This window comes from Myxocyprinus asiaticus, chromosome 21 (genome assembly GCF_019703515.2).
Source record: "Myxocyprinus asiaticus isolate MX2 ecotype Aquarium Trade chromosome 21, UBuf_Myxa_2, whole genome shotgun sequence".
Lineage (NCBI taxonomy): Eukaryota > Metazoa > Chordata > Actinopteri > Cypriniformes > Catostomidae > Myxocyprinus > Myxocyprinus asiaticus.
In genome coordinates this window covers 10,178,542-10,199,498 of record NC_059364.1, presented here as the reverse complement: position 1 = coordinate 10,199,498, position 20,957 = coordinate 10,178,542, and the positions used below count along the sequence as shown (strand labels likewise).

Genomic DNA, 20,957 nt, shown 5'->3' with positions numbered 1-20,957 from the left:
AAAAAACTGTCTTTTATTTAAGGATAGTGATCATATGAAGCCATTTATCATCACATAGTTGTTTGGTTCCTTTTTAAATCATAATGATAACAGAAATCACTCAAATGGTCCTGATCAAAAGTTTACATACCCTTGAATGTTTGGCCTTGTTACAGACACACAAGGTGACACACACAGGTTTAAATGGCAATTAAAGGTTAATTTCCCACACCTGTGACTTTTTAAATTGCAATTAGTGCCTGTGTATAAATAGTCAATGAGTTTGTTAGCTCTCACGTGGATGCACTGAGCAGGCTAGATACTGAGCCATGGGGAGCAGAACAGAACTGTCAAAAGACCTGCGTAACAAGGTAATGGAACTTTATAAAGATGGAAAAGGATATAAAAGATTTCCAAAGCCTTGAAAATGCCAGTCAGTACTGTTCAATCACTTATTAAAAGTGGAAAATTCAGGGATCTCTTGATACCAAGCCAAGGTCAGGTAGGCCAAGAAAGATTTCAGCCACAACTGCCAGAAGAATTGTTCAGGATACAAAGAAAAACCCACAGGTAACCTCAGGAGAAATACAGGCTGCTCTGGAAAAAGACGGTGTGGTTGTTTCAAGGAGCACAATACGACAATACTTGAACAAAAATGAGCTGCATGGTCGAGCTGCCAGAAAGAAGCCTTTACTGCGCCAATGCCACAAAAAAGCCCAGATACAATATGCCCGACAACACCTTGACACGCCTCACAACTTCTGGCACACTGTAATTTGGAGTGACGAGACCAAAATAGAGCTTTGTGGTCACAACCATAAGCGCTATGTTTGGAGAGGGGTTAACAAGGCCTACAGTGAAAAGAATAACATCACCACTGTGAAGCATGATGGTGGCTCACTGATGTTTTGGGGGTGTGTGAGCTCTAAAGGCACGGGAATCTTGTGAAAATTGATGGCAAGATGAATGCAGAATGTTATCAGAAAATACTGGTAGACAATTTGCATTCTTCTGCATGAAAGCTGCGCATGGGACGCTCTTGAACTTTCCAGCATGACAATGACCCTAAGCACAAGGCCAAGTTGACCCTCCAGTGGTTACAGCAGAAAAAGGTGAAGGTTCTGGAGTGGCCATCACAGTCTCCTGACCTTAATATCATCGAGCCACTCTGAGAAGATCTCAAACGTGCGGTTCATGCAAGACGACCAAAGACTTTGCATGACCTGGAGGCATTTGCCAAGACGAATGGGCAGCTATACCACCTGCAAGAATTTGGGGCCTCATAGACAACTATTACAAAAGACTGCGCACTGTCATTGATGCTAAAGGGGGCAATACACAGTATTAAGAACTAAGGGTATGCAGAATTTTGAACAGGGGTCATTTCATTTATTTTCATTGTTTCCATGTTTTGTTTTATGATTGTGCCATTCTGTTATAACCTACAGTTGAATAAGAATCCCATAAGAAATAAAATAAATGTGTTTTGCCTACTCACTCATGTTTTCTTTAAAAATGGTACATATATTACCAATTCTCCAAGGGTATGCAAACGTATATATCGTGAAGGAGGGAACAAAACAAATTTATTCACACACATGATGTATTTTCCCAGACAACGAATTACCCGACTGGTAGAGAATGCACAGATGAAGTAGGTTCTTTGCCAGAGAGATGTTGACAACTGTTGTAAAGCCATCTTTCAAAAAGTTGAACAACACACATTTTAATTGCACTTAAATTTTTTCCAGTTTCATTTAAATTTTTAGTTAAAATAAATACAAAAATAAAGTTCAAAGTTTGAAATCAAGGTGTCTTGTGTGATTGTGTAGGCTTAACCCTAACCCTGCTTAACGAAAATTACCCCATAGTACCACCTACCATCCAACCAGCGGTAATACCGGTGTTCGTCGATTTCCTGTGGAGTTTTTTTTTTCTGTGACCAACCGACCAGTCAAAACTTAGTTGGCCAAGACTCTTCTCATCGACTAACCTTTGGTCAACTATCAGGGGGCAGCCCTACTTTAAACCCAACGAAAATTCACAATTCTCCAAATTAGCAGAGTGTATCAATGAAATCAAAGATTTCCTTCTACTCAATTCCGACAAAACAGAGGTACTAATTATTGGACCAAAAACCTCTAAAAATAAGCCGCTAAAATATAATTTGACTCTCTATGGATGTATTGTTATGTCGTCTTCTTCAGCAAAGAACTTAGGTGTTATATTTGAAACCAATCTGTCCTTTGAAAATCTAATTTCCAATGTTTGTAGAAAAGCATTCTTCCACCTCAGAAATATTGCTAAGTTACGACACATGCTCTCTGTTGCTGATGCTGAAAAATGAATTCATGCATTCATAACCTCAGGACTAGATTATTGTAATGCATTACTAGGAGGCTGTCCAGCAAGTTCAATAAAAAAAATTAAGTTGGTTCAAAATGCAGCTGCCAGATTGCTGACTACAACCAAGAAATATGATCATATTAGCCCAATTTTATCATCGTTACATTGGCTACCTGTTAAATATAGTATTCATTTTAAAATTCAGTTAACTATATACAAAGCTTTGAATGGTCTAGCTCCACAGTACTTAAGTGACCTTCTGACATGCTATATTCCATCACGTTCATTACGATCGCAAAATTCTGGCTTGTTAATAATTCCAAGAATATCAAAATCCAAAAAAGGAGGTAGATCCTTTTCATATTTGGCTCCTAAATTATGGAATAGTCTCCCTAACACTGTTCGGGATGCAGATATACTCACTCAGTTTAAGTCTAGACTAAAGACTCATTTATTTATCCAGATATATACCTAATTTATCCATCAACTCACAATTAGGCTGCTTTAGTTAGGTATGCCGAAACTACAAACATCTATCATTATCTATAACTCTGCATAAAATTTAATGGCATCTATGCTAATATTATTCTATTTGTTTCCATGTCTCAACATAATGAGATGTTGACTACCAGAGCTGGCCAGATCCAGCTCTGTTCCTGCTTGGTGTCAGACTCCACTGCTGATGTGATGACGACGAACTGCAGCCGGTGATAGCCAGACATCACTTCAGTCTTCTGACTTCAGAGGATGAACTGATGCCAACTCCAACTGTAAGACATCAGATACTTCATATGCCACTACCTGAACCTTGGACTTAGGATGGAACCCACCGAACCTCACCGAAATGAAATGCTGGTTGAACTGCTATGCACCTCATTGATATCTGCCTGCATCACCTTTGTCTATTGATGGACTACAATCTTCTCCTCAATTTGGAATGCCCAATTCCCAATGCGTTCTAAGTCCTTGTGGTGGTGTAGTGACTCGCCTCCACATCTGAGACTGCCAATCTGCGCATCTCATCATGTGGCTTGTTGAGCGTGTTACCAAGGAGACATAGCGCATGTGGAGGCCCAAATTATTGTCCGCAGCATCCACGCACAACTCACCACATGCCCCACCGAGAGCAAGAACCACACATTATAGCGACCACGAGGAGGTTACCTCATGTGACTCTACCCTCCCAAGCAACTGGGCCAATTTGGTTGCTTAGGAGACCTGGCTGGAGTCACTCAGCATGCCCTGGATTCGAACTCGTGACTCCAGGGGTGGTAGTCAGCGTCAATACTCGCTGAGCTACCCAGGCTGCTGGACTACAATCTTGAAATGGAATACATAGACTATCATTTAATTACCAACATAAGTCTTCATCAGCCAACTAACAAAAGGACAATGCATCTATGTGAACTTCTGCAGTTAATCCAGGATGGACTTCAAAGACATTAGTCATTAATCTTAAAAGTTCATAAAAAATCGTTTTTTTTGTTTTGTTTTTTTAAACACTGGACCTTAACGCTTATTTAATTTACAAATTTTAAACAATAGCTTGCACTGCACACAAATAACTAATATTGGCATTATATTCATGATGTTAGTCAGAGGGGAACTGGCCCCCACAGTGAGCCTGGTTTCGCCTGGTTTTCATGTTGGTGTGGCTATCCTTATGAGGACTCTCCATAGACATAATGATTTTTATACTGTACGAACTATAGATTCTATCCCCTAACCCTAACCCTACCCCTAAACCTAACCCTCACAAAAAACTTTCTGCATTTTTACATTTTCAAAAAACATAGTTTAGTATGTTTTTTAAGCGATTGTAATTATGGGGACACCAGAAATGTCCTCATAAACCACATTTATAGCATAATACCCTTGTAATTACTAGTTTGTAACATTAAAAAATGTCCTCATAAACCACAAAAACCCGCTCACACACACACACACACACAATCCAGAACAGGTCTATGTTATTTTGTGATGGCAGTCATAAGCGTGTCAAGATACAGTGAGAAACCATTGCTTAATTTCAAACGTAGATGAAATCCGAACGTGTTGCCATCTAGGTGACAGTGGTACAGCTCTGCAGTGCAGTATCCCATGGATTCTTGGAAGAACACATAGATCTGTAAGCTTTTAGCAGATTTCTTGATATTCTTTAACACTTCCTGAAAGAAATTGTTCACCAAATAATAAAAGCTCATACCTTTATGTTGTTCCAAATTCATATGACTTTCTTTCTTCCATGGAACACGAAAGGAGATGTTAGGCAGAATGTTTGTGTCAGTCACCATTCACTTTCACTGCATTTTTCTTGTGAAAGTGAATGGTGACTGAGGCTATCAGTCCTGAACACTCTGCCTAATATCTCCTTTTGCATTTAACGGAGGAAAATCAGTCATACAGGTTTGGAGCAATATGAGCGTGAGTAAATGATGTCAAAATTGTCATTTATGGCTGAACAATCCCTTTAAATGAATATTCCAGGTTAAATGCAAGTTTAGCTCTATTAAAAGCATCAAAGTCATACAGTTGATTACCACAGAAAATTGTTTTGATTTGTCCATCGGTTTGTAAAAACAAAATAAAGTATTTACAGTTACTCACTTGCAATTGCCCCATAGACTTCAATTGTAAGTTCATTTTTGCCAACACACCTATTGTTACACATGAAGTGGAGTGGAGTGCTGCAGTTGGTCACTTTACAGATTGTCAGACGGTCTCTCTTCCTGTCTACATGGCCAATTTTTGGTTAGAATAAGCTGCGAAGAGGACCTTAAATGTCTGGCTATGCGAGACTAGAGTTGAACCTGCATTTAATACATTTATGTCTATCAGATCCTCTTTATTTTTTAAATTATACATTCAAAACTTGGGTGGCATTTGTTTGTCATTGGGTGCAGCTTTCTGCATTTCAGTCATTCAGAATTGCTTTGAGTGGCAGATGCTTTGCTGCAGCCAAACAACAACTGCCCTCATAAATTAACATTAATTTATGCTGACACCACCCATATGTTTTCAAACTCTTTGTTTATACCCTGCAATCTCGCAGTTCAAAGATTGCAAAGTGAATCAAAAAGATAATGTCTCTATATGCAGTTAAAGAAAATTATTCAGCATTATAAGACACAGCTTGAAGATATAGTACACTCTCTTTAACACAAAAACATGCTTAAACTATTTCTTAAACTATCCTAACATTCTCAACAAGGTCAATCCACATCCATTTATTAGAGTACATTTTTGTCCCCTAAAATACCTGACAGATCAATCAAATAGGTACTCATTAAATGTTTAGTCATGTAATTATTGTGTTTTTGTGATTAATCATTGCTGTCATGTCCTAGTACTTGTGTCCATCCCTAGTCATGAAAACTAGTGGCCCTGCACAGTGTGTGTGTGTGTGTGTGTGTGTCTGTGTGTTTGTGCAGCAGGTCAGTGAACCCTGCAGTGTCCAGCTGGAAGAACAGATGCTTGCAATGTCACACTCTGTTGGGACCCTGCTAACTGCTCACTGAAATGACGGAGAGGAATATGTGCCTGCCTTTCGCCCACTGTGTGTGTGTGCATGTGTGTGCGCGTGTGTGTGTGTATGGTTGCGTATACAACTAGGCAAAAGTTGGGAGACATTTCACTGAATTTGTGTATGATCTTAAATCTGAAGTGCATAATTTCAGCTACACTAGTGTCACCAAACAGAATTGCAAAAATAATGCCTATTTTCAAACATATTCCCAAAAACTTCCCCTGTCTTCCCGACCCAAAATTCTAACTCAAACCAATGGTCGAGCCAGTGTTGCTGTGTCTGGCTCAGTCAATCACTAAAACAATCAGCGGAGTGATTTGATAGAGCCACACAGTTGCAGTTACACTTTTTGGTGAAATCAACCCATGGCTTACTTTAGTTGACTCTGCATATTAAACTTGATATGAGAAAGAGTGTTTACATCGAAAAAAGTACACAAATAAGCTTCAAAAACTTTTTGATCTATAAGCTTAGGCTTAAAGGGACAGTTCACCCAAAAATGAAAATTCTCTCATCATTTACTTACCCTTATGCCATCCCAGGTGTGTATGATTTTCTTCAGCAGAACACAAACAAAGATTTTTTTTAAAAGATCTCAGATCTGTAGGTCCATACAATGCAAGTGAAGGGTGGCCAGAACTTTGAAGGTCCAAAAAGTATAAAGGTAGCATAAAAGTAATCCATACAACTCCAGTGGTTAAATCCATATCTGATAGTGATATGATAGGTGTGGGTGCAAAACAGATCAATATTTAAGTCCTTTTTTTACAATAAATCTCCACTTTCACTTTCACATTCTTCTTTTCTTTTTGGCGATTCACTTTCTTTGTGCATATCGCCACCTACTGGGTAGGAAGGTTAATTTATAGTAAAAAAGGACTTCAAATATTGATCTGTTTCTCACCCACACCTATCATAATGCTTTTGAAGATATGGATTAACCACTGGATTCATTTGGATTACTTTTATGCTGCCTTTATGTGCTTTTTGGACTTTCAAAGTCCTGGCCACCATTCACTTGCATTGTATGGACCTACAGTGCTGAGATGTTCTTCTAAAAATCTTTGTTTGTGTTCAGCAAAAGTGTGGAGTTTGCATGTTCTCCCTGTGTTCGCATGGGTTTCCTCTGGGTGCTCTGGTTTCCCCCACAAGTCCAAAAACATGTAGGTTAAGTGAACTGGGGACTCTAAATTGCCCCATAGTTGTGAGTGAGAGTACCCCAGCCACTGGGTGTTGTGTCTGTAAGGGCTTCTGACATAAAACCTGTGCCAAGTCAAATATGCAGATCACAGATTGTCCGCTGTGGCAACCCCTAACAAGAGCAGCCGAAAGAAAAAGACGATTCCTTTAAATGCTTGAAATTAGATTTGAAGACAACTACAAATTGTGCCTATATGAATTTCTTTACAAAACTATAATTTAATTATTTGTTTATTCATTTGAATATGAATGAGTTTGACCAGGTAGTAAATAAAAAGCAGACATCAAGTGGGCAGCATGCAAGGAAACTCCTTCAATACTGTATATAAAGCTTTTCAGGTACTTCATGAAGTTGGTCATTAATTTATTGTAATGCAACCTCAAATTCCTGCACAAGACAGACTGCAGTTTCACAGACTGGAGTCAGGCCAGCTTTATCTTCTCTGGATCAATATGTAATAGATCGACCATAAATCCCCTGCTAAATCTAATTAATGAGCCTTCCCAAACATAGCTACCCACACTAATGTACTGACAGTGTCAAATCCTCAAGCAATCTGACAGTTAGCCATTAGCCTTTCACTTAAGTACACAAACCGATTCAGCTCACTCTGTAAACACTGAGACAAGTGTGCTAAAACTCATCAATAAAACACTTAAGGGCATTTCTGCCTTGCTATACGTATGCAGTCCTTCTGTTATTATAAACTCAGGTCTTCTCGCACAGTATGGAACACAAAGCAAAAAAGCAAATATCTGGGTAATGGTGAGGCAATTACAATGGAAGTGAATGGGGCCAATCTGTAAACATTAAAATACTCACAGTTTCTAAAGTATAGCCACAAAATGTAAGCAATATGCGTGTTAACATAATTTTTGTGTTAAACTTGCTTACTAATTTCTTCTGTGTAGTTACATCCAATTTTACAACTTCCTTGCGATAACACCGTAAACCCTGTAACCCCCCTACAATAACGATTTAGACAACTTTAAATCTCAAATATTAAATATATATCTCAATATTTTTCAGTCTATTGATGTTATTTGATATATATCTCGATAATTATGTATTTGCTCTAAAATGGCTCAAAAGTGTTTTTTTTTTATTTTTATTTTTTTTATCAGAGGAACCATCATTTCATCCAAAGAGCCACTGTAGCCAAGAAGATTAAATATTTTAAAGATGTATTTACTTCAACTTCACAAGGAGCTTTTATTTCAACACAGAAAAGGTAATGTGTATTTGACAGTTTACAATGTTCTGCATTTCCTGAAATGCTGTAATCTCCTCCTTTTCTGTTATTCTGTGCCGCAAATTTGTATAATAACTTGTAACTGTTACTAATGTTTGGAATTGCGTGAAAGCTTGAATCTGCATTACTTTGATTTCACAATGCACCTCAACTGATCACACAGATCAGTGCATCGCTGGTTTGTTCTGAATCACGCACAGCCCATGTTTATCTGTCTTTAATCACAGCCTTTTGTGGATTAATAATCACATATGACCAACTTGCCATTTTGATGTTATTTTGTTTAAATGTGCGGCCCTGAAGGATAATGAAATTAGTCTACTGATGCGCTCTTTATGAAACTTAATGGCCAAATGAAAGCGCATTAAAATCATCACGATATTCATGATATTGGTCAATTTTACATCATCAGCAACATTATCTCGATTATATTGTTAATATTCGATATATCACCCAGCCCTATTAGGAACTGGGTATTTCTTGAGGCTTTCTTGGTAGAAGCAAAGAAAATGTGTCTGACGATAAGAAACAATTTCCGCAAGTCAAAAATTCCTGAATATTTACGTTCTGTAATCCAAGCTAGAAAAAGTCATTTATAAACCTGGATGAGATCTGTCCCCCTCACTTGTGCACTGAACAGAGAGACAAAGCACCTGTTTCCACTCATGCAAAACACCTCTTAGTAGGGATTACACGCATTCAGATACAAAGATATCATGGGTAACATGCTAAAGTAATTCATAGACTGACGCTCTGAATCAAGCTGATTGGTGTCAGAAAGAAAAACACACGTTCTATCTCGCGGCTGACTGGTGTGACATACTTGATTGAAGCGCTTTAATTAAAGTGCTGGGTATGTACCAAAAAACAAAACAAAACAAAAACTTAAAATGGCCCACTGACTTCCAATCAGGGACACGTAGTTCTTACCAAAGCCAAAAACTGAAAAGAAAGAATTTTGGCAGTAAAGGTGTGTGAGTCACATCAGTGTAATGACTCACTGTAGGTGTATTACAGTCTCTTACTCCTAGCTGCCAGCCTGCATTAGATTTACCACCTGATGGAGTAGCGGTTTAGGTTTACACGTTCCCCTGGCTTAATATGTGAGCTGCAATGAATCTCAGTTCTTCTTGTTAGTTATAACTAAACACTATATATCTCTATGTAGCATTAGGTGGGTGGCTGTATGGTTGTTTACCAGGCAAAATGTATGCATTCTATTTTCATTAAAGGTGAAGTGTGTTATTCCAGTGCCACTGGTGTCAAAAATATTGACTGTATTTATGCTCCCACTGTCTGACATTGGAAGAGAGAGAATTTCCGTGGAAATTTTCAGAGAAAAAAAGTTAAAGATAACATTTACTGAATTTGATGTTATTACAGTTTCATTCTGCTTTCTAAAGACTTGAATTAAAAATGTTAGAATTTTAGATAAAAATGTATCTGAATATTTATTTCTGTAAAGAAATCCACATGGCCCAACAGATCTCAGAACTGCCAACATACAGCTTTAAGTAATGAAAGAAGCTGCCAGAATTTGGTTGCTCCAAAACCAATAGAACAAAAAGAGGAGACCCTTGGGTCTGATAGCTAAGTGATTTTATTACATTAAAATCATGTTAAATTGGATATTGTTTACGTCTTGTGGTTATACTTTTGAAACGTTTACGGATTTGCCCCATTCACTTTCATTTTGAGTGCCTCACTGTAAGGCAAAAAAATACAGAACTGGCACAATAGGGCATGTGACAATTCAATCAACTACTTTAAAATGCTGGTCAATGGCCCATCCATATTGTTGAGCCCTGATATGTGTGCAGAGGAATCAATTAGAATATCAAGAGAACAGTGAACCAAACAGAGCAAGTTAGTGATTAACAACAGCAAGCACTGAGCTGTCTCAGAAGCTTGAGAGAATCCATGCACAGCAAGGATGCTGTCAGGGGCTCAGAATAGATTTATAGTCCATTTCTCCAGCTTATGCTAGTCATCATCTCAGACCAGGGCTGTAGCTGGATATTCTGGGGACCCTGACAGTATATTGCTTTGGGCCCCTTTCCTATTAAAAAATACAGTTTAGAGTTTTTGTCAGGGTCACATTTTTGTAAAATGTCAGGGTATGACAAAGATGGTTGCCACAATGTTTATGAGATTATGATGTGTTTAACAAAAAAAAAATCTGAAATGTTAGTTTATGCCCATACAGAGTTTTTGCAAATATAGACCATAAAAAGTCTTGCATTCTAAGATTAAAGCTTATCTGTTCAATTGGCATCCATAAACAGTAAACTGTGCAGTAGAACAGTGAATGTACAATAAACATACAGTAATGCTTTTGAGCACACATCACATATGCACATACAGAATAATCCTCAAATGCACCCATACACACACAGCTACCATACCCACAACATGGGATTCATATAGCTCAGCAGGAAATTCAAAACGTCCTGGGTGGTTATGACCAATAGTAGCAACTAATAATCTGACTAATAATAATAATTACAGTAACAATAATATTCTAGCAGCTCATAATCTGCAGGACCTCCATCGTTTAAATCTGACTCACTCAAGGGGAGGCAGCCATCAGCTAAATGAAGTGTGTATCACTATGTGTGAAGTTTCTGTCTGCAATAACAAGTTCATGCCCTCAACACATCAAAAGAGAATAATTATGCATAATCTGGATATTTCACCCGCAAAAGTCGCAGAGTTCAACAGCCAAACATCTAAAACGGTGATGCGTAAAGGACACATTCGGTGTTTACCCGTACCATTACGCTATTTTTGCGCAAGCACTTTGGTTTAATCCAAATTATAAAGGAACTGAGCATATTAAACTTATAGCATATTATAGTATAGGATATATTCAATATAGGAAAAGACAGGCGACCAGAATGATCACGAATCGTGTTGCACCCTGCCGCGCACACGTACCTCTCACTTTGGTCAGGGTGAGCACCGGACTGTTACAGGCAGACAGCGGCGCGACCCGGGCCGAATGCTTCTTCATTCTGACGAGCTCGGGTAGACAGAGCTCCAGCCGCATAGACTACATCCCTAACGCTGAGTCTGTCCAAATTTCACGAACTGTACTAAGCTCTCGGTGTCTTCTACCATTGGTTGCGTTCCCCTCCCACTCTGCGGTATCCTTCTTCCTTCTTCAATCGGGACAGCCACAGTGCTGCAGTTGGTGAGGTGGGGGACACCATCCCATTTCTTATACGTTTTTGCTGCGTTGCTACACACCAACTTAGTAACCTTTTTTTTTCTTTACAAAAGTAAATGTAACAGTTTACCAGAAGGGCAAAGAGCATATTTGTCATATGACCACTGTATTTTACTAAGAGAATGAAATCTAAAAACATATAAAAAATTATAATTTAACTAATTTAACTGAAATAAATAAATAAATAAAAATAATAATAATACATATATTGAAGACATCCACTGTTATTGCCCAGGAAAAAAGATAGGCAGTTCATTGAACGCATATTGACCTTTTGACTCTGAAATATAGCCCATGTAACAAACAGCCCTGGTCTGCTCTATAATAATTTCAAAATAATTAGAAACATTTTTCTTAAAGGGGCACTCAGTACTTTTTTCCTCATTAAAAAAGTTTAACTCCAAAAGACATGAATTGTAATTGTGCATACTGTATGTAGGAAATCATGACCACTCAAATTACAATGAAGACCCAGTCATATCAGTAACCTTATAAAAGCTGTTTTATTCTACATGGAGAGGGTTCACACATGGGGGCTGCCATGTTAGAATCACATGACCAGCCGAATACTACTCGCTTAATCTCAATAACCGTCCTGTTATTTGACACTTTCACTCATTGATTAAAGTAATCATGGCTGACTGTGAATACTACATTTTTACAATGACATCTAAAACTAAAAACTGTTGATTTTAAATTATGCTGCATCCAAGCCACTAGGTGTCAGTGTAAGTCCAAGACAAACAAAGACAAAAGTCACTGAGTGCACCTTTACTTAAAACAGATTTAGATGAAGTAGGCTATAGCATGACATGTCATATAAACTACCCATTTGGAAACTGCAGACCAAGACCATTTTCACAATTCAACTGCCTCTATTTTATACTCTACTAAGTATTTAGTCCCCAGTTTCCAATTACCTTAAATAAATCAGACCCTGAGGGGCCTGAATGGACCCTTTTCACAGACCTGTTATGACGCGTTTCCCCCTTCTTTAACAACGTAAATGTAACAAACTTTTTTTTATATTTCCAATTTTAAAAATATTTGGTGTACATTTATAACATTGTACTTTGTATCATATTACCCTAGAAAATGTTTAAAAAAAAAATCAATTACTATAGCAGCCATGAGGCTTCTAACACTGCTGATGGAGTGACACAGTTTGGCCTATTTCTTTCTTCTTACTGCTGTTATCCAGCACACTATATTTTTATCTTCTTTTGCAAAGCTGTCAAAGCATAATCATTGATTTAGTTTTCTTTTGCTGTTGGAGCAAACAGGTAAACAAAAATTAAATTTGCTTTGGTCTCCCATTCACCACCATTCAAATTTACCCTGCTATACATCTAATCTGCTCTCCAACCTGGATATATGTAAAGGGTCCATTCGGTGATAGAAGGTTGTTCCAAAGATTATGTTATTTATTGAGATTACAACCTCCGTGCTTTTACCCTAGGAGATAGTGTAATGGTCAACTAGCGTGTTACGACAGTAAGTCACCGTTTGCGGATACCATACAAATGAATGGGGAGAGCCGTAAACTGACACCTACCTGTCGCAAAATTGACTTCTCTTATAAAACAGCAATTTTATTGTAGTAAACTCCACACATAGTTAATTCCCAAAGGATTGTTTAGTGTAAAACATGTTGAAGATTAGCAGACATGTGGTCAGTTCATTAAGTAATGAGCTGTTTCCTTACAAAAGCAGTTTATTCAGCACATTGAAGCATCTCTTCCATAGACATCCATTAAAAAAATACGGCCTCTTGTGTCCTTGCCAGTGCACCCAAAGAATTTCTATAGGAGCACCGTGTTGTGCTATTTAATCTTAAACTTGTAGGCTCACCTACTGTATGTAGAAGGGTTCTGGTTGTTCTTCAGCTGAAATCGGTCTGTGTTCACCAAAATTTGAATCACTGCCCCCAGTGACCGAAGCTGGAAGTGTTGTTGTACATACAGGCACATGTGAGCTCCACTGTCCGGCGGTGAAATGTCCACAGAGGAGTGCCAAAAGTGTGTTGAATTTTTGTTGTAAACAATATAATACAGTCTACAGGAATGCACATTTTATTAATCCTACACCTAACCGTCCATGGAGTAAAAATTTTACTTAGAGGGAAAATGCAACCTTACACTCATCATTGTTTATGTGAACGCGATTATTTCCAGGTTTCTATGGGACCAGAACCTGTGTCTCAAAAGCAACTCATGCAGCATGCTATTAGTAGCTCCACATCAAAAGGTAAACACATTTAAATTGATGCAAAAATGTCTAATGGGGGATGGTGCTTGTCAGTAATTTGGCAGACTGGGGTTGATTTCAGGGTTTCAGAACATTAAGTAGCAAAACGTTGATTTCCTGTGTGATCATGTTGGTTTATGGTGTAAAACTTTTGCTAGCTCACAGCTACAATAGCAAACACATACTGTTATATAGTCTCACTGGTGCAGTAGATCTGTCCAGCTGAGCTTAAAACGCTCCACACTGTTGAGGGACAAAGACACGACAGAGGAAATCCCCTTTACATTTTTGTGTGTATGTACAAGAGCACACAGAAGAGAGAGACATTTCAGGAGAGAGTGTGGGTGTGTTTCCATCCTCCTGTGAGAAATCTTGTAAATTATTTACCATCTAGACCCCTAAAAGAAGGTTTAACCTTGTCCTTAAAGAAATAGTTCACCCAAAAATGAAAATTCTCTCATCATTTACTCACCCTCATGCCATCCCAGAAGTATATGACTTCCTTTCTTCAGCTGAACACATTTGAAGAAAAAAATAGAAAAAAATCTCAGCTCAGTTGGTCCTTATAATGGAAGTGGATGGTAACACAATTTTTGATGCTCCAAAAAGCACAGACAATCAGCATTAACGTCATCCATACCACTCCAGTCGTTAAATGAATGTCTTATAAAGCGTTATGATCGAAAAAGATCAATATTTAATGACTTTTTAACGGTCAACTCAAGCGCTGCTCTTCCGGGTGTGTCACACATGTGTCACTTCTCATGTGAACATGCCTATGCTAATACATCACAAGAGAGACCGTGTGACCTCAGCCCTCTCGTGAACGTGCATACCGCTGCTTAACGGAAGCGATTATTTATAGTTAAAAAGTACTTAAATATTTATCTTTTTCGCAACAAAAGCGATCGTATCGCTTTATAAAACACTCATTTAACGACTAGAGTCGTATGGATTATGTTAATGCTGATTATCGGTGCTTTTTGGAGCATCAAAAATCATGTTATCATCCACATCCATTATAAGGACTTACTGAGCTGAGATATTTTTCGATTTTTCTTCAAATGTTATCTGCTGAAGAAAGAAAGTCATATACATCTGGGTTGGTATGAGGGTGAGTAAATTACGAGATCATTTTCATTTTTAGGTGAACTATTCCTTTAACTGGGACGAGAGACTCCTTCAAGGGCCAACCTTTCTACCTTCCTGCTCTCTCTCTATATTTAATGTACTCTTGACCATTTTCCACTCCTGTTTTTCTCACAGCTAGACATGTGTTTAAAGCTCTGGATGACTGAATATAATTTAAAATAGACATGGTTTGTGATGGAAGGTTGTGATGGAGACCAGAACTGGATCTCTGGTGTGGAATATATACCTGTGAGATGCATCAAGAGTCACCTACAGTATATATTATTTGCATTATAACTGATCTAGACCAGGTTTGACCAGCATGGACCAGCTAAAGTCCATAAATGACCAGACAGGACAAGCTAAAAGTCATGTAAAATAAGATATTGCCTTAAGCTGGTTTTAGCCTGATTTTATAGCAGAGATGTCTTTAATTAGCATCTTAAAGCTAATGTCTTTACATTAGCCCGCAGGCTGATGAGTGTGAGGTGAGATTAGTGTTGATGGATGTTTAGTGACAGCATCAGTAACTTTATGTTTATGTACATATGAACAGTACATTTGCTAGCTAACAGTGAGGTTTACCTCCATAGATTTAGCCTTTTTATTAAAGTATCTATTAAATAATAGGCTTACATGGCTTGACAAGCACCGTTTTCTTTCTTGTGTTGACATATTTCCCATTGAATCAGGAAAAATACTGTATATATTGCAAGTGGTATTAGTAGGAGTGATAGTCATTCTAAAGAACATTTTACTGGATTAAAATTTGGATATACCCAAGATGAGTCATGAATATTTTTGGTCCATTTTATCAGAAAAGAAAAATTGAAAAATGTAAATGTGAATATCTGCTAATATGCTAGCATGCAGATGGCATTAAAGGGATAGTTCACCCAAAAAAGAAAATTATGTCATAATTTACTCACCCTCACGTTGTTTCAACAGAGTAATCTCACAGTAAAATCGGAACCAATAGGTTGACTTTTTAAATTATTTTTTATGTATAATCGGTCTGTGCATACCAAAATTCGAAACACTGCCTCCATTGGCCAAAGCGGTAAGTGTTGTTGGGCATATGGGCACGTGTGAGCTCTATTTTCCGGGTGTAATGTCCACAGAGGGGTGCTATAAAGCAAGTTTTGAAGTGAGCTGTTTACAACTGTACAGGCTGTAATACGGTGAATAGGAATGCATAAGTTATAAACTGAATCCAACCCATACCCTAAACCTAACCATCAGTGGAGTAAAAATATAATGTTAGAGGGAAAAATCAGTTCATCACTGATTAAGCTAAAGCAATTACTTCATGGTTTCAATGCGAGAACCGAACCCTGGTCTCGCATGCTGCTGATGCAGTGTGCCACAAGGGAAGGTAAACACCCTGGAGCCGATGGAAAAATGTCTGAGCGCTGAGATAGCACTTGTCAGTGATTCGGCATAATGTGGCCACTCCGAGGGTACTGGAACTCTCGGAAACAACATGTTGACTTTCCGTGTGATCATGTTGGTTCCAAATCTGTATGACTTTCTTATGAATAACATAATATATATATATTTTTTTAATGAACATTCCGGTCTGTCTGTTCAATAAAATGGCAGTTGATAGGGACTCTTTTTATAGCTTACAAAAAGACAAACATTGTCAGTAGTAGTTCATGCAACTTGTGCATCATATTCCAAGTCTTCTGAAGGCATACAATATGTCTTGTTTAGAAACAACCCGAAATTTAAGTCATTTTTTCAGTGAAATCTTGTTCATGTGCGCTATTAGAGAAGATCATTCACAGTAGCTTGCATATTCATGCGAGAACTTATGTTGTTTAGTGCTAAGAAGCACGAAGACTATGATATGAGGGTGAATAAATAATGACAGGCTTTTCAAATTTTAACTATTCCTTTAAAGCTAACAGACATGGAATAACACCACAAATCTCCACTTAATTAAAAATCACAAAATACATAGTTATGGGGTTTAGAGAAGCATCATTTTTTTTTTTCATTTCCTAACTGTGTGGGAATTCTGTGTGTGTTGCAATGAATTGAAGTGAATGTGTTTGCTATGAAGCAGACAATAAAAACTACCATTATTTGAGTGGGTGGAGGGAAGCCTCGCTTGGTCATGACATCTAATCTATTATTCACTACACAGAAAAGAAAATAACAAACTCAGTGGCTTCATGAGTGCGTGCTTGCAAGAGTTAATTCTCATGAGTCCAGATTTCTTGACACCAATACTTTTTACCATTAAAAAACTTGTCCAGTCTTTATTGAAAATGCACCCAAGCATAACTAATGAAAGCGGTAAAGAGGAGAGAGAGACGAGGAAGAGTACAGAGGAGAGAGAGAGACTGTGAGAGGCAGATCCCAGTGAGTAATTTGGATGAGTATGCAAAACATCAAACATACAGCATCAGCCTCCTACACTCCAGCACCCACAGCGAACAGAGCCCCTGAGCTCCTGAGCTCAGATGTGTGGGCATGAATATCTGCACCCTATCGCCTGCTAGCTGTTTTTGTTGATGGTTGGCGGTAGCTTTACTTATTCTACATTTACATTTATGCATTTGGAAGACACATTTATTCTAAGAAGTTTGGCATTGCTAGCACCATGCTCTGCCAGTTGAGCTGGAGCAAATCTTTTGCAGTTCAATGTGTGATTACTTTTAGCAGTCCATAATTTCTTTTATATATTTATTGTTGATTACCACTGGCCAGTTGCATGAATAAGTTTACTTATATTGTTAAAGGAACAATTCTCCAAAAAATGAAAATTCTGCCATTATCTACTCAAAATCTGTATGACTGAAGCTCTAAAAACGTCATCCGGGGATGTCCAGAATTGGCTCTATAAACAGAAGATCCAGACCCTGAGAATGGGGTAGGCAATGTCTGCTGTGTTCCATTAAAGTGGTTTTGACACTGGGTTAAGCTCTGGCACACATCCCCTCCGGATCTCTGGATATTTATCTATCTGTTGACTCCAACATAAATTTTTCAGGGTAGATGACATCTTTTCTATTTAATGCACATACTGTATAAAGAACAGTTGATCTGGGTCATGTTTGTTAGATGCCATTATTTTTTATATGGAGGCAATTATATTTGCTATGCTCTAACCCTAACCCTACCCCTAAACCTAACTCTTACAAACCAGTTAGCATCTGTAGATTTAAAGCAATACATGATTTAGCAGATTTAGAAAAATTTTTAACTAGTGAGGACCAGTGTTGGCTGTAATCTGATAACAAAGTAATTAATTACTGTAATATACTCTAATTACTGAAATACAATTACTGTAATATGTACAAAAAGCAGTGTAACGCATTTTAAATTCTTGTATTCAGATTTCAGTTACTGACTTTCAAATTGAGTTTATTTCTAACATAATTATATTTATGTAGAATACATGTAACATGAATTATGTTCCTATGTACGTCTGTTTGCATTTCTGTGACAGCTGAAGGGTCTTGTGCATGCTAATGTGTCAGTCAAGTGTTTTATAAAGTAACTTAAAAGTAATTAGTTATGTGATTACTTTTTTGATGAAGTAATCAGTAAAGTCAGTAATCTGATTACAATTTTAGAGAAGTAATTAGTAATATGTAGTGGATTACTTTCTTTGAGTAACACCTAACACTTGTGAGGACCACTTCAAATATCTCGGTTTTTGTCATGTTTTATTATATAAGAGATGCCATTTTCAAAAATGTGGCCCTCAGTATAGTCAAACCTGTACACACACTTGCATGTTGTGATTTTACATTTTATGATTATGTATATCATGTATATTGTTTGATTATACATTTTAGACAGGACAACTTTGTCCCAATTTTTCTTTAATTCACCAAAGATCTTAAATAACAAATTAAAACATTCAAAATATAGGACTTTTATATGCATGCCATCTGCAAAAACAGTATGTCTACCATTTTTCATTATCAAATACTGTATGTCTATTATGATCATATATAATCTCTCATTAACAATAGGTGTTCAGGACATGGCATTTAACATGTGTTTACATATTTTGATGATCTAGCCTCCTGATACCCCGCGTCCACATGCGTGGATATAATTTTTCTGATATTAATTTCATTTAAACCGACTGATTTCAGTTCAGTAGACTCTAGGCTGTCAATAAAGGGTTAAACTTTCTAAGCACTGAGTCGTGACAAAACAATTTGGCGCTGATCTCAGCAACAAAACCACATCTGGTAAAAAACCTCATTAAGTTTTTATATTAAAAGCTGTTTGAGTCAAAATAGTACAGTGTCTAGTTCATCTGATATGCCATTTAAAAAATTTCATTGATTTATCACGAAACGGCACGCTGTTAAACACAATGACCATGTACGTGGTCTATAGGCTCATTTTCCTTAAAATATCCTATATTCACTGTGCATTATCACATTGAGAATCAATGGATGCATCCAAAAGCTGGAAAATGTTTCTTTCAGAGGCTTTATATGGAGTTAGGATGAAATTAAGATGCATTTCAAACTGTTCTGAAACCAGTGCAGACAAACAGCACACTAGAGGTTAAGTCATTCCCTAATTAGAAAGCAAGGGAGCATCCTGTAGCTTTCCTATGCAGTCAAGTGCATTCACTCCTAACATCCAGTCAAAAGTTTAGTTTCAGGCTGCAGATGGTGTTTGGACCACTCAGCATGTTTGGCAGACATGGGACAAAGGTAATCAGTACATAGATTCAGAATTTTTCATGCAAAATAATAATAATAAAAAACAAATGTCTGGCAGTGATTGGATGATGCTGGCCATTATTATGAATCAGAATTAATTATGCAAATTACTGATGTCTGTAACGTCTGTACATTTTTAGGAAAACTATTTGGTCTAAATTGTTTATTATTTATTATTATTATTATTATTTTTTTTTTGCATGTTTCTTAGGGGCTACTAGTTACAAATCAAAAAGGGGAATGGAAAATGTACACAGCACAGGGAGGTTTTTTGAGGGAGGTTTTACCTCTATTTTTGGTGGAATGGGTGTTGACTTTAAAAGCTTGGCTGAAATAACAGAAGATGGCTTTATTGTAGCCATTTGCACAGGAAATGCATTTAGATCTTTCATTTCATCTCATCTACTGTTGTTACAGTGAAAACAGGTTCTATATGCCATCACATCTCTGCAACACTGCAGTCAGGCTCTGAACTAATGTGCCCAAAATATAGGGACATACCTATTCATAAACACACACACATAAACAAAGGAGACCGATTCCACTCTAGATTGACATAGAATCACTAAACTTAGGCCCTCTGGCTAAATGCAGGCAACTATACATATACTTTTAGAAAATATTTTACAGGTTACCTACAAGTAATACAATGCTTTCAATGCTACAAATCTTCTTGAAATCCACAATCCCAGGTAAGGGTTTTACTGAAGGCACCCCATGGATATTTGAACAGTGATTGCCTAGTGAGTGCTCATGTACTGCAGGAAATATAACCATGATTAAAAAATAGTGTCATTAACTTTTGGTCGGGGGTTGGGGTCCTTAGGACAGCAGAAACGGCAACAATTGTACCAGCAATCAATTGTACATTGTCTTTTCTTGGCTGGAATATTATGCCTGTCTTTCCAGAACTCAGCATTTCAAGTGGATCCTGTTAATCCACTTTCAGTTCTATTCACTGTAGTGCATGTTAAACAGTGTGATGGTACTTTCACATTTTGATGAAAAATGATGTAAAAGTGAAGTGTGTAATTTATTTTCAATGTTATAATACCCAAAAATGAAAATTCCCTCATAATTTACTTACCCTCATGAGTAAATGAAGAGGGAATTTTCATTTTTGGGTGAACAATCCCTTTAATATGCAGAGACAACTATAAGTAAGCTATTTGTAGGTTGACTTTGTCCTAATCACATTCTTTTTTTTAAATGAATAAAGGACACTCAAATGAAACAATGGCTATGACTGAAGACAGAGAAACAGCTTTCATCACCGGATTAACTGCTTCTAATGAACCTATAATCCATTAAAATTGAGTTTCACATTTTTTTTCAAACAACAC

General features: G+C 37.4%; 1 protein-coding gene across 2 annotated transcripts in view; it reads right to left on the bottom strand.

Annotated features, from left to right (window-relative positions):
* The window catches only part of slc35f3b (solute carrier family 35 member F3b), a 95,375-nt gene that overhangs the window by 27,040 nt on the left and 47,378 nt on the right, over window positions 1-20,957 (bottom strand). Inside the window, exon 1 of one of the 2 annotated variants that reach the window (XM_051648771.1) lies at window positions 11,242-11,423. The exons of the other annotated variant lie outside the window; for it this stretch is intronic. Coding sequence (XP_051504731.1) covers window positions 11,242-11,353 — 112 coding nt within the window. The 5' untranslated portion in view covers window positions 11,354-11,423. Of the gene's footprint in view, window positions 1-11,241; window positions 11,424-20,957 lie in introns of those variants that run through there. 2 annotated transcript variants of the gene reach the window in all.